This window comes from Aythya ferina, assembly GCF_964211825.1.
Source record: "Aythya ferina genome assembly, chromosome: 2".
Taxonomy (NCBI): domain Eukaryota; kingdom Metazoa; phylum Chordata; class Aves; order Anseriformes; family Anatidae; genus Aythya; species Aythya ferina.
In genome coordinates, this window is record NC_140297.1 from 21,474,976 (window position 1) to 21,501,944 (window position 26,969).

At 37.0% G+C, this 26,969-nt stretch overlaps 2 protein-coding genes across 2 annotated transcripts in view; both read right to left on the reverse strand.

Moving 5' to 3' along the window:
* LOC311431474 (macrophage mannose receptor 1-like) overlaps positions 1 to 7,077 on the reverse strand; it is a 34,882-nt gene extending 27,805 nt beyond the window's left edge. The window contains exons 1-7 of the mRNA XM_084508977.1: positions 6,925 to 7,077; positions 5,668 to 5,841; positions 4,339 to 4,500; positions 3,279 to 3,392; positions 2,025 to 2,171; positions 1,024 to 1,206; positions 33 to 187 (exon numbers count right to left, since the gene is read on the reverse strand). Coding sequence (XP_084365103.1) covers positions 33 to 187; positions 1,024 to 1,206; positions 2,025 to 2,171; positions 3,279 to 3,392; positions 4,339 to 4,500; positions 5,668 to 5,841; positions 6,925 to 6,985 — 996 coding nt within the window. The 5' untranslated portion in view covers positions 6,986 to 7,077. The remainder of the gene's footprint in view (positions 1 to 32; positions 188 to 1,023; positions 1,207 to 2,024; positions 2,172 to 3,278; positions 3,393 to 4,338; positions 4,501 to 5,667; positions 5,842 to 6,924) is intronic.
* Positions 7,078 to 9,582: 2,505 nt separating this feature from the next.
* Positions 9,583 to 26,969, reverse strand: part of LOC311431473 (macrophage mannose receptor 1-like) — a 37,033-nt gene continuing 19,646 nt past the window's right edge. Inside the window, 15 exon segments of the mRNA XM_084508976.1 lie at positions 9,583 to 9,971; positions 9,973 to 10,085; positions 10,865 to 10,897; positions 13,053 to 13,214; positions 15,810 to 15,926; positions 16,354 to 16,506; positions 17,146 to 17,311; positions 17,928 to 18,160; positions 19,404 to 19,494; positions 20,728 to 20,924; positions 21,534 to 21,648; positions 22,726 to 22,862; positions 24,449 to 24,549; positions 26,063 to 26,130; positions 26,725 to 26,900. Coding sequence (XP_084365102.1) covers positions 9,906 to 9,971; positions 9,973 to 10,085; positions 10,865 to 10,897; positions 13,053 to 13,214; positions 15,810 to 15,926; positions 16,354 to 16,506; positions 17,146 to 17,311; positions 17,928 to 18,160; positions 19,404 to 19,494; positions 20,728 to 20,924; positions 21,534 to 21,648; positions 22,726 to 22,862; positions 24,449 to 24,549; positions 26,063 to 26,130; positions 26,725 to 26,900 — 1,928 coding nt within the window. The 3' untranslated portion in view covers positions 9,583 to 9,905.

The following is a 26,969-nucleotide window of genomic DNA, read 5'->3' on the forward strand; positions in this document are numbered from 1 at the left end:
TGCATTTCTACACAATGACTGCATAGTTATACCTGCCCCTTCATAACAACACAGTCCTCTAGACCACTCATGTAGGTGGGATGTCTGCGCTGCCATCTGGTGAATGTCACACGAGTCCCGTCGCTCCACTCAAAATAGAAGTGAGCCTTCAGGTCATTCAGACCCAGCCATAGCTCTTCTGTTGGCTCTGAAACATGAAAAGAGACAGGTTTGCTTATGGTCTGCTATGCAATACTATGAATACTTCCAAACCCGTAACAAACAGTGACTGATAGAAGGTGGGATGTGGTACGCGACAGCTGATTTTGTGCTTCAACAAAAGCTCTGGTTTCTGTTCAGATCTGTAAGAGTGTATGTATCTTGGCCTCAGATGCCATCCAAGAATTCTGAAATAAATAAACACATGGCTTTTTATGACTGGCAGAAGGTTTTTGCAAATTTTCTGAGTGCCTATGACTTGGTAAAACAAAATACTTGGAGCAGGGAGTGGCTGTGTGTGTCCTGCCAGTCAGGAGATCATACTGAACACAAGCCATCAAGACATTTGTCAAAACATGTCTTTAACAGGGGAGCATGAGAGGGTCTGTAATGGCCAACCAGTGGTGGTCACCAAGTCCAGTATGTAAGGCACATGGTTGCTACAGACCCAAGGAAAATCAAAAATTTTATTTTCTTGGAAGAAGATATATCAAGAGGTTAACCTCAGCAAGAAGTTAAATTTCTTTTAGATTTGGAGCTCATTTCTAAACCAATTAACATAGCAAAAAGGCACAAATACTGTGATTATTGGAGGTTTTTACGTGTCTCTGTTAGGAATATTTTTTTTTTCTTTTCCTGCTTTAAAATGTTTTAAAATGTAGATTATATCTTGATAAATATATATCATTGTTTATGTAACTGCAGCAACCAGAACACAGGTTAGATATGGCCTTCAGCTTGTGACATTTCAGAGAAAACATTAATATTTAACAAAGCCCAGCTTTTTTATTACAGACGGGACAAAGAAACTACATGCGTACTCACTGTTATCAAGCTGTGACACTAGGAAGCTGTACTCAGCGATGTTGTGGACACTTGCCAAATCTCCATCTTGCCTCTTACATGAAGTCAGAGCATCCTTCCACGTTTTGGGTTCTCTTTGAATGCTGTAACAGTAGCCTGCATACGGCCACCAACCATTTGTGCATTTAATAGGTCTCAGTTCCTCTAAAATAAAAGCACACATTTTCAGCATAATTTCATGAAGAGAAAAATAAAGAACACTAGAATGAGGTCTCTCTAGCACTTTTTACAAGTAGTACTATATGAATAAACATAAAGCTGCAGTTAGAAATGCAAATACATTCAAATGAAAAACAAATGTCATTAAGGCACAGTATGCTCAATATGCAAATAGAGTGATAAGAATGATAAGTCTTCGTATCTTAAGTAGAGCATCACTGAAAACTACCCACATTATGTCAGAGATGCAATTTAAAATTATACTCTGGGAGGAAAGAGAGACCAAAGCTCTGTTTTCTTCCTGCTATAAGAGTAGTTTTTATAACATTCCCAGATGACAGCCTCTGGTAGATCCCTCCTGCATGGGGCATGTCCATAGACACAAGGTGGTGTCATTGAAGCCATGGCCCACGGATGAAATGTCGCCTGCACGAATACTGCTGCTCCTCCTGCTCTGTGCGTATGCACTCATCGAGTTACACACTGCTGTTGAGGAAATTTTTTACATAAATATTGGAATAATGGCAATTGCTAATTTGAATCAAATGAGAAGCATAAAATTCCTACTGTATTTATGCAAATGTGATTGTTGACACTGGTTACTGTGACAGAGCAACTTCTATCAGTTTCACTAAAATGAATGATAGATTGAAGGAACAAAATAATAATATTCTCCGATGGATGATTAATACATAATGAGAGGTTGAAAAAAAATGTTGCGTACCTTTATGTCTTGCGGGTGTTTATAGATTGCTCTTTCTGGAAGTTAGAGAAAAATCTTTCTGTTTGTTTGACTAACTTACCCTTGGGTATACTGTCAGGTTTTGAACTGAACTTTCTCTTTTTACATATGTAGCCAAGTCTCTGGTTACATGCTTGGTTTTCCCATTTAGCGTTCTGTCTAGGATTCATCACCCCACAGATTTTCCCAGAGGCTGAGAAAGGATTTCCTTTGAGTAGGAGAGAAAATAGTATCTCACAACAAATATAAACAAAAAGATCAACAAAAAGATCAGTAGAAACATGAGATTATTCTGATTTTTTCTGTGCTTGATATGAAGAAGCCCTCCCCCATAAGATAACTGCTGTTGTAGTTTGCAGGATGCTGTTTTTGGTCTATGTTTTGAGAGTGGAGTATGTACACTGAGTGAGATGAATGACTCTATCTTGATTTCATCCTAGGATAATATTGGGAACTTTCTATATCTTTTCATTATATCCTGGTGCTCATAGACAGAACAGTGGAAACTAGGTCTCCATTCTGTTTCAAAAACTTCATAACTAAAAATATTCACCTTTAAATTATATATCTCCAGTATAACTCAAGAATTTCCAGTTCTACTCTCCTATAAAAGTTTTTCTTTTTTCTGTTGTGGTGTGAATGAACATCTATAAACAGCAGAGGAAATTGCCTGATAGAGAATTTTTGAAAACTTAGAGTTTTCAAAACATGAACATAACTGGGTATTGGCCAAATTGAAGTCCTCACTGCCCTGGCAGTGGCAAACTCCACACCCACCACCCACACCTCTGCCACCAGCTCTGGGCTGCTTCTCCTCCTCTCTGGGTAATCTTTCTCCCCCTATGTGAGGAGCATCACAAGCCCACCCTTGTCTCTATTCTTACAGGTGGCCCAGTGCTGCTTTGCATGTAGTGTTGAGGAATTATGAGCTGGCTCTCAATAATATTTAGAATTTGACCAGACAGCATAGTGCCACTATTTCCTAAACACTTTGCTACTTTTGGAAGGCTTGATTTAAATTTATACTCTTGGATAAGATGTTATGGAAAAATTCTGATCTCTGATCTGCAGGGTTATACATCACTCCAAAAGAGACTCTCCATTCATAAACAAGTTCTTTGCTTATAAGAGAAAATAAAAGAACCAGCTATAACGGATGTCCACAGTGAACTTTGTAATTTGAAAGTGTACTATAAAAATAAAGTGTTAGGTCTTTGGCTTTTGAAAATCAGCATGGACTTCCCTGAAATAAAAGCAGCTGGGGTAGTTTGGTTTCTTATCAGAATCCATTCAAAGATTATAAAATAGTTCTTACCTGGAGCCCAGTTTAAATATCTGAAAGGACTGCCCCCAGCCCATTGCCATCCACTGTTGAAATTCAAAGTGTTCAGTCCAATCCAAAATGCAAAACTGAATTTTTTTGTTAGCTCTAAATTAGAAAAGAAAGTCATGGTACCTCCTTATTCTCATTATTAGTATATTAGTATATCTAAAAGAAATAAAGTCAAAAGTACATTTCTTAGCTTAAACCAGTTTAGACTAAAAATACTGCTTTCCACATTAATGAAGTTCACAGATTAAAAAAGTAAGATTTGCAAATGAGTTAGTAAAAAGATAGCAAAGATCCCATCTTGGTAGCAAAAATGAAAAATTAACATCTGCTTTTACTACTTATTAAGTAATTACATCTCTCACTCTGCCACAAGTCCCTGTTTCATTACAAAATAAGAGATATTAAATAAACAAAACAAAACAAAAAATATTTTCATAAGAGTATTACACTAAAATATTTCTGTAACAGATTTCACGGAGTAAACACATCAAAAAGCTTAATAAGACAGTGCGCTAGCAATGTTTTGTATGAAAATGTATCCGCAAATCTAGCCACCATCATATGTTATCATTTATATCCTCTATATTATTAAAAATAATCCTTGAACCACAGAGGAAAGAGGTACATTTGAGGAACAGTCAACAGTCCTGCTGTTGACTGAAGTGCACTAAAATGAGTGCACTAAAGGGGAAGGCAAGTGGAGGAAACCTTCCCTGATGGAGCAAGCTGCAGAAGATGTGGCAACTCCTGCTTGGAGTGCAAAGGTGGAATGGGGCCCCTTTCTTCCCAGAACTGATTCATGACCAGTCATTCCCCCTACCCCAAAAACAAACAAACAAACAAACAAACAAACAAACAAAACTGCTAATGTAAGGGCACAGAGCACCTCCCTTTTGTCTCCTGCCAAACCACACCTGACAGCCTGTCTTCTTCACTGAGCTGGAAGAAGACAAGGCAGCCAACTTTGTCCTGTAGAGCTCTGGGGCAGCACAACTCCCATGAATAACTTATGGTTTTACAGTCCTGTTCTTTATAATTTTACCTCCTATATATGCTTGCTCATGTGTCTCTGTGATGCTTAATAGTTCTGCATTTTGCTGCTGACAGCTTTTCCTTGCTTGGCGCCATGTTAGAGACGATTCTGAATTTATCTGATAGTGAATGCCAGTTGAAGCATCTTCTATCCAAAATCTTTCTGTGTCATCTGGAAGAAGAAGTGAAACTGAATGCTGTTCTTAGAGGATTGGCATTGCATCAACTAAAAGCAAATGAAGTATGTGAAGCTGCAAAAGCTATAAAAATGCACAGTATTAACTGTATGGTGTCATCAAGTCTAAAAAAATTGAAATTGGATTAGTCATCAAATAAAAAAGTGTATTTTTTAAATTAAAATCTTATTTAAATGTTGTAAGTTTTTAGAAGGTATGAGACAGTATGCAATATTTGTTTTTATTCACAAAATGGGTACTAATACTAGGTAAACCAGACACGTCTGTATATTAAAGAAAAAAAAATCCTGGATGAAGTCAAAGGAAGAACTATGACACTGGAGACCCTCCAGGAGAGGAATTCCCTCTTAGTTCATCATCAAAAGAAGTAGCTTCTTCAGACATTTGAGTACCTGGCCCTTGACAGTCCAAGGAGCTATAAAAATGGTCTGTGTAGCACCAATCTATAGATCATCTGCAATCTTTGTTTGCAGAACAACTCAAATCCTCGTGAAATTGTTGAGCTATTGGGAAAGCAGTTGGCAAGGAAAGCAAAGCAGTCTGTGTTCTGAGGTAGAGGAATCCCAAACATAGGTTTAGTACAAAGATGGCAGAGGAGGATAATTTTAGCAACAGCATTTTCTAGGCTATCCTTAGGAGACAAAAACAAAACAGGATATGTATGTTAAGGGAGAAAAAAAAAAATATATATATATATATATATATATGTATATACATCCACTACTGTAAGTGAGAATTGATACAGTATGCGCCTGAGGAATAAAAAGTAATAAGAAGAAAGGAAGATAACAGTCTAGATTCAAGCTGGTCATGCTATGCACTTAAGCCACAAAGTGAGACATCTAAGAGCCTCCTCAGTTCTTTAGTCCCTGAAGAGAAACAAGCACCTCCAACAGGAAAGTCAGAACCTGGCTGGGCTGAACCATGCTCTGGAGGGAACTCTTCCCCTCCACTCACTTTAGAGGGAGCACTTGTCTACTGGAGCTAATATTCAGACAGTTGTTTTTCGTTGGGGCTACCCTGAAAAGGTTTGATGTGAGGTTGTGAAGCTTGTATCTGATAATAAACCTCATTGCTAGCTCAATAGATTGCTTTCTCAACACCATTTCATGACAAGTTAATAAATAAAATTCAGGACTTACTTATTAGTGGGCAAAATCCATACAGTTTATCAGCATCAAAGTCTTCAGTTGTTGCACACCAGAGCCAGCCATCTGACCTACCAGCATCTGTGCACTCATTGTATTGTTTGCCTTCATACTGGAAAGGGAACACACAAGGCTGTCCATTGGCATTTCCTCTTAATGTAAAGGTTTCTATGGGGAAGAAAGAGTTAAGAGAACGTATGAAAATGATCATAAACTCATAAATCTGATTTCCTAGCAATAGACCTATCAGTCTCTCTGCCTATCTAAACTGAGGGATCATACCATCCTTTTTATTAATTTAATTTAGCTAGAGATTTTAAATAAAATGTTGCATTAGTCTGCTTTGGGTTTTAAATGTTGTTTTTAGAGTTTGATATACACCTTGTAGGAAAGTCTAATTCCGCCCTGTGATGATAAGTTGTGGCTCTTGAAGACAGAAAAGCCTCAAGTATATCTCAGATAATAAAGGAGTTCATTGCATGGTAGTATTCTGTGTAGCTCAGTTGGTCAGGTTGTGACAGACATAACTAAGCAGTAAAAAGTTTAATTTTCAACTGCACATTTCCGTATTTGTAGAGTTACTGCACATTCACCCTCAACTCAGATTCTTTAAGGGTAGCAATGCTTCATATTTTTAAATTATCACAGTATTGCAGAAGAGTTATTTTATCCTGAAATTTCCAACACTTGCTCCCAATCTCACATTCATGCAAACACAGCCATCCACTTTTTTTTTTTTTCTACATACATTATTGTCTTACTATTTCTTTCTCTGTGGCTATACCCAGTGACTGACATATGCCTTTAGACTAGAACTACTCTTCTAATTCGGTCAGACTGGAGGGGAGGAGCCAATTCTTTCTGCTCTTACCTCACTTCTTGAAGTAGAAGAGAAACTTCTACAGCTAACATGAACATATGGCTCTAAATACCTGTGACTGATTACTGCAACATGGAGATTATGGGAGGGTAAATGGAGAGAGCTTTCCCCATCTCCCAACACCCTCCTGTTCACTCCTATCTCTTTTAGTATTTTCACAGAAACACCAGTTTAAATACCTGCTTTCCCCTCAACATTTCCAAATATCCCTCCTTTAATTCTCTGAATCCAGAGCCACCAGTACAGTACCTAACATACTCTTTATATCCTGTATTAAATCTGATAACAAATAAAAATAATCAACACTGTAAAGCTGACCAAGGAAAAGAATTTTCATATCTAGTTTAACACAAAACCAGCAGGAGACTTACCCAGTGACTGTAATGTACCATGCATGAGGGAAAGAAAAAACAGGAACTGGGTGAGAGTCATTGCAAATTTTGTTTTCCTTTCAATCTTCTTCCAAAAGTAGTGTATAAAATCCTTTTGAGTGAGGCTAATGCAAGTCCTTCTCTCTGTCAAAGGGCTGATGTACTCTGAATAAGGAAATATCCTGTCACATGGCATTTTGAAATAACTGAAGTGCACATAGCAAACATTGCTCTCTTTGAGGAGCAAGTTGCTTCCAAAACTAGTTTCCATCCTTGTTACTAGAGATGATAAACAGAAGGGAGACGTTTGTCCCTTCTGTGACTTTGCAAATATTAAAAATGGGTCAGATGCTGAGGTGCTACAAGAGCCAAATCTGTAAAAAAGCAGCTTGTGATGAAAAGTGTTGATAAGAAACCTGCAGCAAAATATCAAGGACTAAAAACCTAACCTTTGCTTTTACTCTTACACCTTAGAAGAAGAGGGAGACAAGACCCCAGAGGTTCAGTACATCACCATAGTGTCACAGTAAAAGTCTAGAAGACAGCATAGTTTACAGAATCTGCAGTATTCAGTGCATTGTGCATTATTGCTCATTTTGAGGGCTAAAATTATGGAGGTTTTGTTTGTTTGCTTTCAGCACTATTACACTCCTTCCTTTGATCACAGTTTGATCATAGTTGAGGCTGGGCTGTTTAAAACTACTGGTTGAAGATCTGAAAGAAGTGAATATGTTCAATGCCACAGGCTAGTGATAAGTTTCCCTGCATCAGGAAGAAAACTAAGGCCTGCAGTACTTCTGTCAAGCAAAATTATATATTTGTTTATCTAAGAAATTCCCAACAAGGGAGAAATCTTGTTCTAGAACTAAACTAAAGTAAGCTAAAATCAAAAAGGTCCTTTTAATCTGTGCCCAAAGCGCTCACCCGAAGACTTATGTTGGCCTGGCAATTCTTGTACAACTATGCTGACAAAGTTCTGTTGGCAAATGTTCACATGCAGACAAATCCTGCTGTTCCTTCTGTTTATTTGTATCAGTGAAACTGCATGAATGCTTTAAGGGTTCAGCTCCCCAACGCTGCAGAACGACTGGGAAAGCTCAGTGCAGATACTGAGACAGGCTAAAAGTTAACAGAGGAACTGATGCTGGTTACCAGTGCCTCAGGGAGTGTTCTGCGTGCCACATTATGCTTGTGCCAGAGGCTGATGTAGCAGTGTGCTAAACTCTCAATTTTATTTATGCTAAGAAAACTGGGTTCCAGTGCCTAGAAAGGAAAACTTATTCCTTTTTATTATTATTGCTTTTAAATTTCTTGATTGTTCTCCATAGCCTAGAGAAGGCAAGTTGTGTGTAAAATGGTAAGTGCTATGGCTAAGTACTCCCCACAAAGTGGTTAGTGATTAATTGGTATTTGCAGCTCACCTAAATTTTATTTTGTACTGATTTCTGCTGTTTAATGACTTAAAGTTTATCTTCTTGTAGATTCCTCATATAATCTGCTGCATTCCTCAATTTTCAGTTCCTTTTTCTTGCATTTAAAAATTGCAAGTTGGTATTTACTCAAGCTGACTGGTGTTTACTCAAGCTGAATTCAAAGATATGGGGAGAGAAGCCCTCCTTTTATTAAAAAGTGATTGCTCAGATGGGAGCACCTCCCTTCCCTTTCCTTCAAATGGCCCCCAAGGTGCTTGGGAGCAACCGTATTGGTACTCAGCATCTTGGCTGTGGCTTCTTGCTGCATCCATATGACTAACAAATAGTCCTAGTGATGGTCCCAGTGCTTTGCCTGTTGGTAACATTCAGCAGCATGCAGCTGAAGTGATATTCTAAGTGTTGCCAAGTGTTTTTATACTCTAGTTTATTTTTGTTTCCTGTTTAATATTGTGACACTTCTGAGAGACAGCCTTTGGCAATCAGTACCTAACACGATCAGCATAGACGAATGTTGGCTCTATTGAGCTAAATTGAGCACAGCCATCACATATGCACGAGAGGCTGCAAGGCAAGGCCAGGCCCGGCCCATGGGAAAGGAAAGTACTGGGAAACTGGGCATTGTAAACGTGGGAGAGGAGACAACATCCAGAGAAGCAGTGCTGTATGTCACTAAGGATCTACCAGCACCGTGTAAAGCTGAGAGGACTCTTTGAAAATTATACTAATAAAAATTGTATTTTTTTTCTACAACAGTAACAGTCAGGAGGAATGCAATGTTAAACCCTTTGGAAAAGTCAAAATATTTTAATTCACATTATTGAATGTATTACTGTTAACAATCATATCAGCAGACAGCAAAAATAAATAAAATAATAATAATTAAAAAAAAAAAAAAAAAAAGAAGTCTACTTCTGAGCTTGAGAGAAAGAGAAAGATAGAGAGGTATGGGGTATGGAATGTTTTCCATTGGAGAAAATGAAATTGGCAAAGTTTTATATGCCAAAGTTATCTGAAACAAGTATACGAAGCCCCAAGCCCCATTTTTATGCTAAAGAGGATACAGCTGTAAGGAACAATAAAACAAGTGGACAGCTGGAGTAAAGTTTATCAGACAAAAGGATTTCTTGATTTCAACACAGTTGGGCTCTTCTTATTTTTTGAGTTCTTTGCACATTCAAAAAGTAATAGAAATACGGTTCTAAATAATAATCATATTTGATAGAACTTTTTATTCTCAGCAGTTCACTTTTATTTTTTTTTTCAGTATGTTAGTTTCTTCTTGACAATTTATTCACACTGGTGTTTTTGCTAAGATGCTTAGGAGTAACATCTTGACTTTTACAAAAGTACAACATAAATCTGTAATTCTTATTTTGTAATGATACATGATAAAAAAATCTGCTATCACAAAAAGAGACAGAGGGCTTGATTTAAAATCACAGGTGTCTTCACTGAAGAGTTTCAACAGATATATATAGTTTCAGCATGTAACTTGCTCCTATAAATTAGTAGGTGCCACAGAACCCATTCTCACCAATTCCTTAATGACTAAACCCGCAATTTTAGAAGTGTTTCATTGGCTGTATCTCTTGATAGTTGTTTTTGCCTTTTTTTTCTTGTAGAAGTAGATTGCCATGCCAGCTCCAAGAAGAGTGAGAATAGCCAAGACAAGGAGAAGCCAAATAGAGAGATGAACAGGTGGATGAGTCTCTTCATTCCTTTCCTTGTCTGAAATGAATGCATATTACTGTGAGACACCCTATTATTATTATTATTATTATTATTATTATTATTATTGTTATTGTTTACTATTATTATTATTAAATGTACAACATGAAAAGCAAGGAGCTCTTCTCTCCTGTCTGAACTTGGAGTCAGTTCAGAGTATGTCTGAGCCCTGAGTTGTTACTGATCAGTAGCCTGATCACTTTTGCTAACACTAATGTGGTCTCAGTGGATCTGGACTACGGTGATACACGGAAGTATCATTTTTACAGCATCTTCCAGTGCCTTAATGAGGGAATGGGGGAAAAACTCAAGACCTTTGTTCCATAAAGAGCAGATCTTGAGAGCCACAATTTTAACAGTCATGATTTAGGTCATGCTTTAGGTCACACTTTATATATGGCTAAGGGGTGCTAATTATTTGGAAGTCAATTTTACAATATTTTTCTGTCCGATTATTTACAATAATACCTATGGAATCAATTTGCATATACACCTATATAGGTTTTTACAGCCAAGTTAAAGCTCTCTGTTCTCAATGTTAGTCACTAGTTGGATCACTGCTGAGCTTGTCAGCTCAGGGTTAGCCCTGTGGCAATCCAGTCACCCAAGAACTCATGTGTATGTGGGATTATCCTGAGAGATTTATAACCATGAATCTCAGTAACTGTGAGCAAAGCTTGTTCTCTAAAAAGAGATGATTGAGAAAAACTCATTTTAAGGTTTTTGTTTGTTTGTTTTCCTATTTAAGTTTTCTCTAATTTTCTTATGAAAGCTCTTACCTTTCTCATATAGAGGACTTCCACTTGGCTCAACTTCAATGAATATCAGAGAGAAACAATATAACACTTCATTAGAATTCATAAGTTTGACTGTTTCACTAAAATTGTACAGGAACAACAACAACAAAAAAAAACTGAAGTATCACCATTGTGTTAATGTCATATATGTCTATTATAAAAGGCATCATAATTTAAGCAAAAAATAAGTTGCTAAGGTTTTACCTTCCTATGTAACATTAGTAAATTCATTAAAATCTTTGTTTTAATATTTAATAACACTTAAATATTGGCTTTTTTTCTATGTTCATTCAAAAATCATTTCATATTTTTCTTCTAATATTAGTTTTAATTTACTAAGAACATGATGTACAACACTGGGGATTAATTTCACATAGTATATTCTAGGAAGCTCCTCATGTTCGGTAGGATGCCACTGTTACAATGAAGTCTGAGATTCTTAAATATCTTCCCTAGAAAATGCCCTGTGAACCAAGTCTTTAATCATCCAATGTGGCTATACGAAAGAGAGGAACAGAGAGAAATAAAATAACTAAAAAATCTTTTGTTGTTATTGTTGTTGTTTAAGAAAGAGGTGTAAAAATATACTAAATTTAGAAAAGAGGAAAAATAAAACATACCAGATGTTCTTAGTCAGCAAGAAAAAATTACGCTGAAAGAAGACTTCCTAAATTATCAAGAAAGTGTTTCTCCTCAGGGTTCCTTTGCATTACAGTTTGGACAAGTTCACTACTGAGGGACAAGTTATTAAAGCAAAATGTAAAAGAAAACAACAACAACAAAAAAGCAGAGTTGAACTTAAAATAAATGGATACAAAGGAACAGTAACTCCCTACTTAGGCAGGGAATAGCTATACATGTATATTAGAATATCTTATGATTCCATGGATAAGATTTTAGTGCTTTCTAACTGTTTTAATTAGATAAAATATGTGGTTAGCTTTTATTTGCTGATAATATTTATTTTATATTTTTTCACAGAAACTAAGACGTTAACTGCTGATATTAATTCTTTTGGTTATTTGCATACAGTCCCAACATAACTATAACAAGAAATATATTTCAAACCTCAGAAAGGAATAGCTGAATTATAATTCGTAAATTCTTAGTAAAATCTTAATGGCAGTAAACTCATTTACTGCCAAGGACAGGGTTATTTAAAGATGAAAATTAAAAGTGCATTGAGGATAACTGCTTCATGGTTGTATTTTTAATCTCTCTCTCTCTCTCTTTTCTTTCATTTTTTTTTTTTTTTATTAAGCATTCTGCACGATTCACTATCGACTGGCACAAGACTCCCCACTGTATTACATGCCAGGCCTAGGACAGAACAAAAAGCAAAATTTGTAAAATTAAACCTGGTCTCACAGGTACTACAAAAGAAAGTACACAGTTTTAAAGACAGCAACAACCATCTTTAGGTAAGATTGATTTTAGCACCTAAATTAAAAGGGCTTGATAGTGCTTTCTTTAAGACAATTGTATTTTTGTATCTCCACTTGGGAATACAAGAGGAAAAAAAAAAAAAAAAAAAAAAAAAAGGCAATTTGCTTTTTTTTTTTATTTTATTTTTTTCACCTTCAAAACTTTGGTCTGGCATATCAACTATTGGCCCAAATTTTCCAGAAATACTGATTTGACAGGTTCTGTAGTGACTTTATTTAAATCTTCTTTTTAACAGGAAAGTTTGCTTGATATTGCAACACAACCAGCTGTTATTTTTGTATTCCTGAGGCATTTTGAGGTTGTTGAATCAGGTCCAATGTTACTCTGGTTTTTGATGTTGGGCAGTAATGTAATTACTGTACAACAAGCTTGAAAAAGAAGCTTGAATATTCAGACAAAATCTTCCTTGCAAGATTATAACAATTATGACAATACTTAGTTCCTGGAAAAGTTCTAAGTTTGGACAAGTGTTTGACAGATGCCATACTAATGTCTGTGTTAGGTATTCAAAAGTCTTCTAAAAGTCTCATTCTCAATCTAGAGTGTATACAGCAAGTTACCATATTCCCATGTGAGAGCAGACATTACTGCAAACACAGGCAAATACAAATATCTGAAAAAGTGGGATATGCCAAACCAAACCATCAGAAATTATTTACAGACTTGTTGTAGAGGAGTACAATTGCTACTAGTAAACAGATCTGCTCTATTCCCAAAGATTTACCTTTGTTTTTTTTGCAGATAAATCCCTTTTCAGAAGAGCAATCAGTGTTGGCCCAGTAACCAAATGGTGCAGTCATTTCCACACAATTGTGCTCCACACTGGTCTCTTTCTCCTCCCAGTTAACAAAGTCCACTGCAGAATTGTCTAGCCACAACCACTGGTCTAAAGAGCAACATATAGAGCAATAAATTTTTGAAAAACTTCCATGAGATATATAACTTCTCAGCAAATTACTTGAAAAAATTAGTGAATCCATTTTTTCATTAGAAGACCACATCATTTTTCTTGCTAGAAGATTCTTGAAGTAAGGTGGCTCAGGAAATGCTACACCAAAACAGTAGAAAATTATTATAGGTATAATAGTATTTCATTAATTGGCACCCAAAATAGCTATAGATAGAATGAGAAATTCCAGAGTACAACAGCCTTCATTAAAGTTGCAACTGAAAAACTTTTTTAAACATTTGAGTTCTGGAAATTGCTAAAGTTGTCCATATTACAAAAATAGTGCCACAGCATGGAATATTAGAAATGAGACTCTGCTAGAATTTGAGTGCCATTCATTGTGATTTTTTTCACATTTGTGAAAAAAGACCTTATAAAAAGGCAGTGGATTATTGTAGGAGAGATAATTCATTAATTATTTTCACAGCTAATTCATTTAATAAAATACTACTTAATGGCAAAATAAGTCTTTTGATTGTATGCTGCATGCTTCTGTATGCTTCTTCTAGAAATCTGCTTTAAATTTACTATGTAATTATCTTCCAGATAGAATTGGCTGCAGGATATTTTTTGTTATTGGTCAGGTTATCCATACCTGCAATATCACTTAACTAAATGGAGTAATCTCTTCATTCAGTTTCATCTGGCTATCAATAAATCTCCAGAAACACCATAAATCTTTACTTTATGCCCTGAACAGTTCATATATATTGAAGAAGAGCTGTGACATATGCATATGGAGCACCCTGCATTAGAGTGATACTGACTAGATGAGCAATTTTCCAGCACTGCCTTCTTGTAGGAAATTATGAACAGACAGGCTCTGTTTGGTGCTTTTCCACAGTCATGCTGTAAATTGTTGGATCCAGGATCTATTCTTCACTCAGAGGGTCATGAGGCACAGGAACAAGTTGCCCAGAGAGGCTGTGGATGCCCCACCCTTGGAGGTGTTCAAGGCCAGGTTAGATGAGGGCCTGAGCAACCTGATCTAGTGGGTGCCTATGGCAGGGGGTTGGAACTGGGTGATCCTTGAAGTCCTTTCCAACCCAAGCCATTCTATGACTCTGTGATCTATGTAGATTGACAGTTGACCAGCTTCTGGCCACCACTAGAAACAGATTGTAGATCAACACAATGCACATAACATATTTCTAGAGAGAAGGAGAGGTAAAGGGGTGGGGAGAAATTTGTAGAGCTATTTATACAGATGGTGACCAAATTTATAAGAGAACATTTGAATCATCCAAGTTTTGATAGCTATTGCACTTTTTTTTTTATTTTTCTCACTTAGGAAGAAGCCAGGTCCTTTCCAAAGACACGTCAAGTCACCATGTCAAGCAACACTGTTTTTAGAGGAAAGTATACTCAAACAGTTACAATGCCAGTAGGGTCTCACCTTTCTTTGTGGAGACAGTAACAAGTCACAATGATTATCGTGACCATTTTGCACTTTTTGACTATTGGGTTGATTTTAACTCACATCTTGGGCCTGAGCTTTTTCTAGCATTTCCAGGGTGGTAGTGAGCAACATGATCTGGAAGTCATCCAGATAATTTAGCCTAATTAATTACAATATGTAAGGAATGGTCCACCAATTCGTGTCAATAGAGGGTTTGAAGGGTAAAGCTTGAGTCTCTGACATCCGGAGATAAGAGAACAAAGGGGTTTCAGAATAACTGCTAACTATTGTAACTATTGCATGGGACGCTGTGCAAATCTCTGATATCCAAGTCTCTGATAGCCAAGAGATTAAGGAGAAAGGGGAAGCTGAAGGATGACTGACGTACGAAGCCTGGAAGGAAGACTACAAGCCTTCAGCACAAACAAACCCCAGTGGGACCACCGGAGACTGATACACATGCGCCAGTGGGAGGGTTCGGATTCTGGGAACTAATTATAATAAACCTGCCTTTTCTAGAAGTAGTAATGAATATGTATTAGCCTAGGAGCATAAAAAACAGCCGCCTGATGTAACGGGCGTGCGTGTTGGAGGAGCCCAGACTCCCCATGCACCCAGCGCTGTTTACTTGCCTTTTATTGACTTGCCCCATGAATAAACCTTATGAAGCTAAATTGACTTGGAATTTATAACACAATATATACATTTTTTTCACAATGGGAAGGCTGAGGTCAAAAACCCAGAAGAGACATCCTGAGTAAGGCACAACTCAACAAATCTGCTAACTAAAATTTGAAGATTGTGTCAGAGAGGCAGGAAGTTTCTTTTCTTCATGGACATTCAGGGAGGTTACTTCCTCCCAAAGCATTCAGTGATGTTCACCGGGAGGCAGAAGCATCATCATATTGTTCACTTCATTTCATTAGTGTAAATTATCTGCCAGCTCAAGTAGTAGGATAAACTTTTTGTACCAAATAAGGACCATCCTATTGTCATGAATTATATCTTTCTATTTATTGACGTTAAGCATTAAAAAAGTAAAATTAGATGCTACATTTTTTTGTAAAAGTTATCCTCATTTTTTTAATGTTAGAAAAGCATTTTTAAATTAAACATTGAAAATAAGACATTACCATCCACATTTCTGTAAAGTCCTATCCAGAAGCCTCCTACTTTGTTTACAAGTGGTTGTATCATATGGATCAGAAAGTCAGATTCATCCATGTTTTCTACTGAAACCAAGGTAGCACCTGAAAGGCATTAACAAGCAAACAACCATAACCTATATGAGCAACTACTAAACTGACCTCCTCTTTTAAGTCTGTAAAAATGGAAACTTTCAAAAGCTTTATGCGTGCTGGCTTCACTCATTTCATCTCCAAAAGTTGGACTCGACAATCCTTCTGGGTCCTTTCCAGCTCAGGAAAGTCTATGATTTTATGATTCTTGTGGAGGACAGAGCCCTGCAAGTGCTTGGTGGCCATGGTTCCCCACCACTTCACTCAGGATGAAGCCCCAGAGGCCAGAGACTGACAGGGAGCTGCTGTGCCCCATCTAAATCTGCAGATTTAGGTAAATAAAGTATTTAAATGATCTTTTTAAAACAATCTTTTTACATTTTTGTGTGTTTTGTATAAATTTCTACAAATCTTGTCACTTGATAGAGAAGCCTCTCACCGAACCGAGTGCACTCAAGGGAAGCCAGGGCCCAGCTTGTCACAATTGATGCTTCAATGTAGTAGCAGTGGCCATGGTAAGGGATCCAAGCTTGCAGACCAGCTGATTCGGGGCAGTCTCCAGGCAGCTGAGCAGGGTCAGTAGGAGCTACAACTAAAGATGACATATGGGCTGAAATTTGTATTGTATTATGAGCAACCCACCAAGCGGGACATGTGCATAAGTAGGGTGGGATTTCTCCCACTAAGCATTAACTTCCTAGACGTCTGCTCCTGACTATTCCTTCAGGCCCCCAGCCCAGACACTGGGGAAAGCTAGGCAGTCAGCAGTGCAAAACATCTTACTTCTCCAATCACATTTCTCAGGACAAGGAAGCAAAACACATCCTGCAATACCTAAGTGGCTTGTAGTACTGTGAGGAAAAGAAACCCTGAGAAATGATGACACCCATCCCAAATTTTTATTTTCACATCACAGCAGGCTCTCATAGTCTAATGACTACTGCAGTCCCACATCATACAGCTGCCTGCTGTCTGTGTGTGGTCACTATAGGAAGGTGCCATTAGTGGAACATACTTTCACCAAATCCGTGCAACTCCTGTTCACTTCTGTTGGTCTGCAGGTCTTGAACTGCATACAATGACCAAACTTACAGCTAGAAAATTTAACTTGGAAGCTCCCTTGAATCTCAAATATGGAACAGTCTATATCATGCAACCTTAAAACCCCAAGGAGAGAAAACAACACACTTCTACAAAATCATACAATTTGTGAGTACATTCATTTGCTTACCATCTGATATCTTACAAACTGAGAAGTAGCTTTCATTGCAGGATGCTGTTCTCCAGGTACCATCAAGGTCTAGATAGACACAAGCATTTTTCTCCTTTGGCTCCCCTGCTGCCCACTTAGTGACTTTGGTTTTCCAGTTATCAATCCATTTATAATAGCTCCCAGTCTGAAAACAGTTAAGTTTTGGTAATTTTCGTAAGTTTTGGTAACATTGTGTTTTGGTTTGGTTCATTTTTTCCACATAAAAATTTCTGACACATGACATTCCATGTTTATTGGAGTTTTCCAAGGAAAAAAAAGGTGTGGGGGGGAAGTCCTTTAAAGCCCTTTGTTGCCCGTTTTTTTTAAAACATTGTTCACTGTACTAAGCAATGTCACTGAATGCTGTAGTTATAAGTTACATGCAGTCTACATATGAATAGTATTCAACAGTGCATTACTTTTTGGAAGGTTTTTTGGAAGTAACACAAACTTCTAAAACACAACAAGAAAATCAGATAAGTTCATCTTAAGTCATGTATCAAATCTCATCCCAAGAGAAGCAATTAAGAATAACTCACCCCCTCTAATCTGTTTTGTTTAAATTTAGTCTGTGAGCAATTTGATGAGTAAAGATTATTTGACAGTAAACAGTCAAAATCAGACATAAAATCATTACACACACAGTGAAACCATTAGCATGATGATTGTTTCAGCACTTTTACAAACTGGGCATACAGCAGGACTATAAGAAGCAGGAGAGCTCACCAAGCACCTGAACTTCCCATCTGTCCAGCACTTACCATGTTGCTGTTAAGACCAATCCATACCGGCTTTCCATATTTCAACATCTGAATCCACAGGAAGGAATGGATGTAGGCGTCTGAAATGCTGGCAAGCTCTGCATGTTTATCTTGACAGTTTTTTCTAGCCTCTTCCCATTGCATTTCAGATGGGATGATTAAATAGCTACTGTCACCATAACGGACAAAGTCAGATGATGGATTTGTTGCTGGTACTTCAAACTGTGTGGTAACTACGGAGAGAAAACTGAACGCATGAATTTAAAACATACCATGGCTATCTAGCATACAAGAAATTAAAAGAAAAGAAAAAAGTTGCAAAATAGCAAAAGGCCAAAATATTCATTTAAGCTCATGAGCAATTTGTAAATGAAAAACAAACAAAAAAAATTTAAAACCAAATTTGTTAATGTAAAAAGCAGATTAAAATCCCATGAAGTAGGCAGTATATTTGCTAGGTGCCTGACTCATAAATTAGATATTTGGCGTCCTACACTTCTATATATTTTGACTAAATCTGGATATCTGAGTAACTGGTACAGAGGTTTTAGGGCTAGTATTTAAAGGCATTTACTGGTGTTCTCTATTATCACAACTTGAGACTTTGATATTTGATGTTAATTGACCACCACTCTGTTCACCCTAAGTCATTAGCCTGTCCATAAGGTGAATGCTGTCTGAACATTTGAGCCAAGCAGGGTCTATTTCTACCATGTGAATCAGTGATGTGTAAAGAACAGTTGTATGTGGGATTATATGAGATAAAAATGCCTCTCTAAAGCTCTTAAAAAACTTACTTGCTGTGTAGTGAGATGCGTTTCTCACAGACTACATTGAGAGTGAACAAGCTGCAGAAGCTAATTGAAATGAGGCAGCTAGTTTTTACTAATGATGTGGTAAAGGTGAGGTAAAACTGTTTTTTTACCCATACTTTGGCTCCTCTATTCCTATTGCATAGCTGGGCTGACACAATTTGCATGATTACAAATCTATAGCAGGAGAATAAACATTCATTATTTGCTTTGGTGTAAAATGTTTTTCAACAATTAAGACACGGCCAAGAGGCTGTACATTTTAATAGACTCCATATGACATTCATAGATGAAGATTACATGCTCTACTCAGAGATAGACAGGAGTATGCAACTCCATGGTTTACATTGTACTTAAAGAGGATGCCAAAATGACTTCTGTTTCAGTAAGAAATCTGTTTTCAAATATTATTCTCTAGTACTGTTTGTAATTTAGGTACATAATCCTAACTGAGATAGTGGATCCTCTCCAGTAATATCTACAGCATAAAAAGTACTTTAAAAACAGACTTCTCTTAAGACTGGTGGTGCTCAGAAAATCTGAGAGACTCAGAATGAGGCTCAAATCTAGAAAAAAATCATATCGGTTTTCCATGCATTTCATATTATGCTTGTCTAATTGAGCTACTTATGCTGTTTAGGAGACTGGGTTAAACAGAACTCACGTGAATTCATTTGGCATACATAACCTCTCTCATTTTCACAGCTATCATCTCGCCACTTCCCATCTGAATATATGATGAAAACACAATCAGTCTGAAAGAGAGGACAATGTATGCAATCATTAGAAATGGCAAACAGGATGTGGTGAGGTGCTCCTATATTCCTAATGCAAGACTGATGACAGAGAAGAGAGGTGAGAAGAGAGGAACTCGTTGAGCACCTTTGTAAATAGTTCATTTTGCCTAAGTTCAAATTGGCTTGACCCGGTATTTTTCAACAGCCCATTTGACCTAGGCTCTCACTGATATCAGTCAAAGTTTGAAAGAACTGTCTACAAAAACAGTCCCACTAGTTTTATTAAGAATCCTTTAATGACTACGGAATTTATTAGGGTACCTGCAATATGTCTTCTCAATGCTGATTTACAATTATGTACAGCTACTTCAAAAAAAAAAATCCATGTATGAAAAAAATAAAATATGAACTATTATTGAAAACAATAGTCTGGATTTATCTTAACAGAAAGCATGAACTCGCTATCAGTTGTTTGCAGTCATTATCAAGATATCATTATCAGGTATTTTGGGGAACAACCAAAATTTCCCTTTACTTCCTTATTCTTAATTTCTTCAAGAGTTTCTTCAGATGGCTCTCCTAGTTTCAGGATTGGCCTTGTCCATCTTTCAGCATTTCTGAGCATATCCAGGTTTCTCTGCTATACTGACTTAAACAAGTTTTAATCATAAAAACTCAAAACTCTGACTGATGGCAATTGTCAAAAGTTTTCCATGACCAGCTTTCCAGTTGCCTACAATTTCTGCAGAAACTATGCATGTCCTTCCTTTGGGAAGGAGATTTAATTTCAGCAGAATGATTTCTCTTTTGTTGAAAATGTCCTTTTTTACCATTAGAAACTAATGAAACTATGTGGGATCATATTATCCAGAAATGGGACACATAGGTAGACAAATAAATGTTTCAACAATAACCTTAATTTTGGTTTATTGTAACTTTTCTCTGCTTGGTGCTGCAACTTTAATGTCAGTGGTAATGTGGTTTGTGCAGGAACTGATTTAAAATATTCCTCCCTGGGCTTGTTTTACAGAATTGGTATTTTACAATATAAAAATGATGAAAAGCACAACGTCCTTCTTCAGAATCTCTGCCAAATATTCTTGGTATATTTGGAAGGGATATCAGGTACTTTGCTACCCCAATCTGATGCAAAAGGTCCTGTTTCAGCATCTTGTTATTGATGCTGTAGCTTCCCCTTAAGAAAAATTATCTGTCTGTCTAAGATATACAGGTTACTTAAATTTTCTGTACCTCTACAGTGTTGTCTGCCAACCACTCAAAGTCATAATAGTTGAAGTAGGTTTGTGCCTTTTCTGGTGCACCGCTAACCCAATTGGTATAGGAAACAGTGCTCCCATCTGTCCAAAGAAATGTGGACTCTCTGTTGATATCATTCATCCCAATCCAAACATTAGTTGTAGCATCCTTTAAATGATAGTGGAGGAAAGCTAGAGGGAAGCAAAGAACTCATTAAGGAAAGCTCATCATGACTCACCCAAAGCATGAAAAGATGTGGACAAATTTGAAACTGGAGCCATATTAAAAGCATATTTCCCAATATAGAACCCATCTACTTTTAACTAACTTTTAGAAAAGCATCTGCAGGAATTTACACAACATTATGGTTGGAAAAAATAGCCCCCCCCAAAAAAAAAAGACACTGGAGTAAATTAGAAAATGTGCTATTGCCTACTACATATGTACATGTAGCATTTCAGAAAATCATATTGCCAGTTTTCCAGTGAGAGCAAGAGAGACAGACAGAGAATACAGATGTCAGATTGAGAGATTTGTGCAACCACACTCAAAACAGACTGGAAGTTTCATGAAAACTGAGCAACTGAAAGAACTAGAAACACACATTATTTCTTACATGTAATAATTTATCTACTGTTTCACACTTCAGAATTAAAACCAAGTATAAACTGACCTGGCTAATAAGACATTTTCAGCAGTTAATTTGCTTATGTATTTTGGAAAGTATAGTATTTTCCTTAGTAGGAGATGAACATTTTTCTTTGAGAGGTAACATGTTTCAGTAAAGCTTGTATATGTACCTTGCACTTGCTCATTTGGTACTGTAGCCAGGTTTCCTCCCAGATTAATACAAATATCTCGTGCATCATGCCACACAAGTTTTCTTGTTATATTGGAAGCAAAAATTTTGAAACACTGGGGAAAAAAAAAAAAAGCAAGCAATTTACTCAAACAAACATGGAAACTGTTATTTATGAATAGTATCAACCAGTTATAGGACACTATTTCTCCAGAAGAAATCAGGGCTAAAATAAATAACAGATTTCAAGAGTGCTAAATTAATGGCGTGCAAGATCTTTGCACAAAATACATACATCTTTTGAAGTAGGTATTTGGCCCCTCTTTGCACATAAGGTGCAACCCAGGAATTGAGTATCATCTAAATTTATCATAATGACATCAGGTCTATAAATCTGCTTCACATTTTCTTCTGCCTGCTTCTTACAGTAACAGAAGGATCATTTAAATTCAAGAAAATGTGGCTTTGGGTAACACAGCTGCAGAAAACGATCTCCACTGCTCCTTGTCCTGCTTCTAATGACTGTGATTATAACTGCTCATCCTGCCAAACTGTGTGAAATATCATTGACATGTTGACCTAACATTCTGAGGATGCAAGTGCAGTGCAGAGTGTGTACAGCAGATAAAACAGCCCTTGGCAAATGGAGTTTCACCTCCGGTTGGTACAAATTCTTATGTTACAGGACTTCCAGACTAGGACTGTATGTGAAATCGCTTTCAAAACAATTGTAGTTTGACATCATGTTTCTGAACTCAGAGCTTTGGGAGCTCCTATACAAGCCAACAGGATTGTTCAAGTGCATTCTTTCTAAATCACTTCACTTGAAGAGTTTTTTGGTGGTGTGTGTTTGTTGTTTGTTTTTTTTTTTTTGAGATGAACCACTATAAGCTTCAGTTCCTAACTTAAATACATAACACAGGACAGAAGTATTATTAAACAGTAACAATGTATTTTGAGCTTGCACAGGCTATATTCTCTAAAAGTTATTCAGCATACACCTATTTTTACTGTATCCCTCTGCAAAGTTAAATGTTTAGTTACTTCCAGAAAAGTCCAGCTATCAACCCAACATGTACTGACTGGATAACTACACTGCAGATTTATTTCATAACCATAAAAACATATTTTTGCAGTTCTTTTTTTCAGGCCCACTGTCATACATAATTCGCTAAAGATGCTTGTTGACATACCTTGTTGTTAAAGAGAAGCCAACTTTCTGGACATCCTCCAGGAGGCAATGGAGAAGCAAACGTTGAATTAATAGAGCTATTATGTTTTTCACATACAAATTTATTGGAGGAACCACAGTTTACATCGTTCCACAAACCTAAAAATAGTTAGATTGAGTAAACAAGTCAAGATGTTATAACATTTGTAACAATAATATATAATTCCCTGTTTTGAGTAAGAAAGAGGGTAATCTCTGTTTCTCAGGCCATCGAAGTGATTAAAAGACATGCATGCTATATTTATGCAATCAGCTATTGTTTACAAACAGAAGGTCTTCATAGACCATAAGGATGAGCAAAGAGCTGGAGCACCTCTCCTATGAAGACAGGTTGTTCAGCCTGGAGAAGACAAGGCTCTGGGGAGACCTTATAGGAGCCTTCCAGTACCTAAAAGGAGTCTACAGGAAAGCTTGGGAGGGACTCTTTGTCATGGGGTGTGGTTATAAGACAAAGACTAATGGTTTTAAACTAAAAGATGGTGCATTTAGATTAGATATGAGGAAGAAAATGAGGGTGGTGAGGAATAGGTTGCCTAGAGGAGCTGTGGATACCCCATCACTGGAAATGCTCAAGGCCAGGCCGGATGGGGCTTTGGGCAACCTGGTCTGGTGGGAGGTGTCCTTGCCTATGTCAGGGGGTTGGAACTGGGTGATCTTTAAGGTCTCTCCCAACCCAAACCATTCTATGATTTTATGATTCTATGACTTTTGCTGCTCAACACTATTAGTTTGTGGGCTACTGCCTAGCAATTGCAAAAATGAATAAATAAATAACATAAAGGACTGCAAAGAAAGGGCAAGTGACTCAGAAGAGATGCTCTATCATCAGTTAACTCCATTCCACCCTCCCTACCCCCACCCACACCAAGACAACTGAGTAGGAGAATTACAGAAGACAGAGGATGAGGAAAAAAAAATCTGATGAATATTCTTTTATCAGAACACAATCTGCTGCATTTTATATCTCAGGTTTCAGCTTGATCTGAGAGCAAAGTAACCACTGCAGATCTGACTGAGCCAGTTGAAGTTCTCATAGTAGCACAGCTGTAGCACTTTGTGCTTAATTTGAATGCCTGACCCTGCTGCTCTTCCAGGGCTCTCCACAGTGTCTTTACCTGTTGACGACTGGTTCAAGCCATGACATCATTACATTGCAGGCAGCAGTGGTAATACACCAGAAAACAAATTTGAAAGAAAACAGATGTAAAATGGATGAGATAGGAAATTCTGGATCAATCTGAGAGCACATTATACTGTTTGAGTGTATTATAAAATATTTGATATTTTTTACTCATTGGTTTTACTTTCAATTCCCTTTCTTCTATAGCTGAATCATAAATATTTTCTCAAGTTCATAGGAGTAAAGATAGGCTCTGCTCATCTGTTAGATTTTTACTTAGAGAAGTAGTAAAAGACCCTATAATGTGTAATGTCAATCTTATAAAGGTTAACAGATGCCCACATTAAATTACACGTGGTTCTAAAGTCTCCCCCTTCTAAAGACATAGACTCTTCCATGACTGGAGTTTATGCCTGTTACCATATATTGTTAGCTTGTCCCTCTTCAGAAATTCCCAAAAACAGCTGTAAAAGACTGTATCGCAGCTAAAGGCAGAAGTTTGACACCATCAGTTATAATCCAAACAAAGAGAAGTAAAATCTAATAGTTTAGACTTGTTACTTACCTGGCTTTGATGACATTACCACACAATTTTCCTCATTATTTGCAAAGTTCGGTTCATTAGGAGCCCAGGCCACATAGGTTACTGGAGTCCCATCTACCCAGCTTAAAGAAAAGATACAAAAATAGTTATTAGTTAATACACTTCAGTCGAATACACTAGACGAAAATTCTAATGAACATCTCGACATGAAGACAATGTCAAAGAGCATTAATGGGAACTGGCTAAAACTGGAAAGGCTGTTACAGATTTTTTTTCTCCTTACTTGATTATCCAAATTTGAAGTGTAAAATATTGCTGGTTGCAAAACAGAAGAAAACACCAAGAATATTTTCCATTGACAGGCAGGAGTGATCAGTCATCATTTAATATCAGAAACCATTATTCAGTTAGCCATAATAAGTAATGGAGAGAATATTAAAAAATATATATATTTATCTTAATTGATCACATTTTATCATCTAGATAATATTATGCTCCTCAGTCTAAGTATTCCTGATGTTTCCGTAGATGCAATTAAGGACAAAAATATTCTTCTGTAAATTTTACTCTGAAGAGAAATATTTCAATAGGTTAATTAAGTCATGTGTCCAGAAATACATTGTCACCTTTAAGACTACTCTTTCTGAAGTATCAAAATTATTTTTTTTTCTTTAGTCCTGCATGCTTTTTACTTAATAAATTGCTATTGAAGGGTATTGCCCTTAAATCTATACAGATGAGATGTTCACTGGACCCAAGCAATAGCCCTTCTCCCCTGATTTGTGTACTAAATCAGGAAGACAGTCAGGCACAGGCTCAGCCACTCATAACCTCGTGCTTCTCTTTCACTCTTTCCATGGTTAATGGTTTACAGACACTCAGTAGTGGAGGAAAAATATAGAAAGGTTCTACTAAAAATTCCTCTAACCCTGCTTCAGGTCAGTTAAAAGCACAGTCTGTCACCTCCCAGAAGTGTCTTAACTAGCAGATGAGAAGGTAGGCACTGTCTGTATTGTGCTCTTTAGTAACTTTTACTATAATTTTAAGTTTATTTGTTTGTTGATGATTTTTGGAAATACTTGTTAATTTTACTGTAGTGTAGACTTCTGCTAATACCTGTATTCCTCCTGAGGTGGGAGTATGCAGAGACTACCCTGAAAACCTCAATCAGAAGCAGCTTTTGAATTCATTATGTAGTCCTTCCTAATTCTGGAGGGTTTCTCTGGAGCTACAGTATAGAGATCAAAAGTAGATGAAGAATGAAGCTCTGAGGAATCAAACATATTTTGTGTGTGCATGCATACATGTATGTGTGTGTGCTTGTAGGTACAAAATCCAGCACAGAAAGACATCTCTCTAGTTTATGGGGCCAATCTTTGAAACAGGCTTGACAAAGCATGAGAGTATGGATGTCAAGCTTTTCTTGACTAAGTATCAACTCAAGAAAAAATGTTGATTTCATTTTTCTTTTTGGGAAAAGCTACGCTACTAGGACTTAGACTATTCTAGGATCCTGCTTTGTACTTGTTATATACATCCTTCAGTCCTTGTAAAACAACACATTTAGTACCTCCAGCTACATAAAATACTGTTTGTTTCTACATGCTAAGAGCTGCTGTGATGATCTGAACTTACCTAAACTTTTTATCCAGACTCACTTTTAAACCAATGAAGTAATCTCTTGACTCACTCCAGTAACCATCCTAAAACAGAAAGCAACTATTTATTTTTTTTTAATTAAAAAAAGTCTTTGAAATAAAACAAGCAGAAATGCATATGTTATTAATTACAGAAGTCATCAGCAATAGGCATGTGTTTACAGCTAAACATAGTTGTGTTTACATGCTCAGGGGCAGACGTCAGCTTTTCAGCTGGAGCAGCAGAGACCTGCAGCTCTGAGGACCCTTAGGATGAGGAGAGGGAAGCAGAGTTTGAGGCAAAGACTGGTACATGTCTTTTCAAAGACTGGTACATGTCTTTTCCTCCCTCTGTGGCTGCAGCACTGTCTAGTGCCAACCTCAATCCTCTCTGAAACCAACTTCTTCCCAAACCAGCACAGTTTACACCTCATTCTTTCCACTGCTCTTCCTCACCACCTCAGCATGCCTGGTGCCAAACAAGAGACCAAATCGCACAGGAACAAAGGACATTTGGGGCAAAGGGAGAGGAGGGGGGAGGCGAATTCATCAATTTCAGGTAGAATTCATTAATAAAAATGCTGATGGCTCTATTTCTGAGACAATTCAAATTTTGCAAGCAGGCTGTCAAAAGCATTTCTACTTTATATTGATTCTTACATTTTGTTTCAGAGCTCTCTGTAGGAACCTCCTCTCACTATTACTACTAACAACAGCCAGGTTTGCAGAATTCATCCTGCAAAACTCTTGGGCTTTTTCCATGGAGACCTGTTCTTTGCTGATGTAGTATAGTTTATCTTCATATATGACCCATCCATCCACAGTGGTTTTATATTCTGGAAGATAAATAAGGTTCTTAAATTCTTCATCAATAGGACATAAAAGTTAATTTTAGAGTAATGATT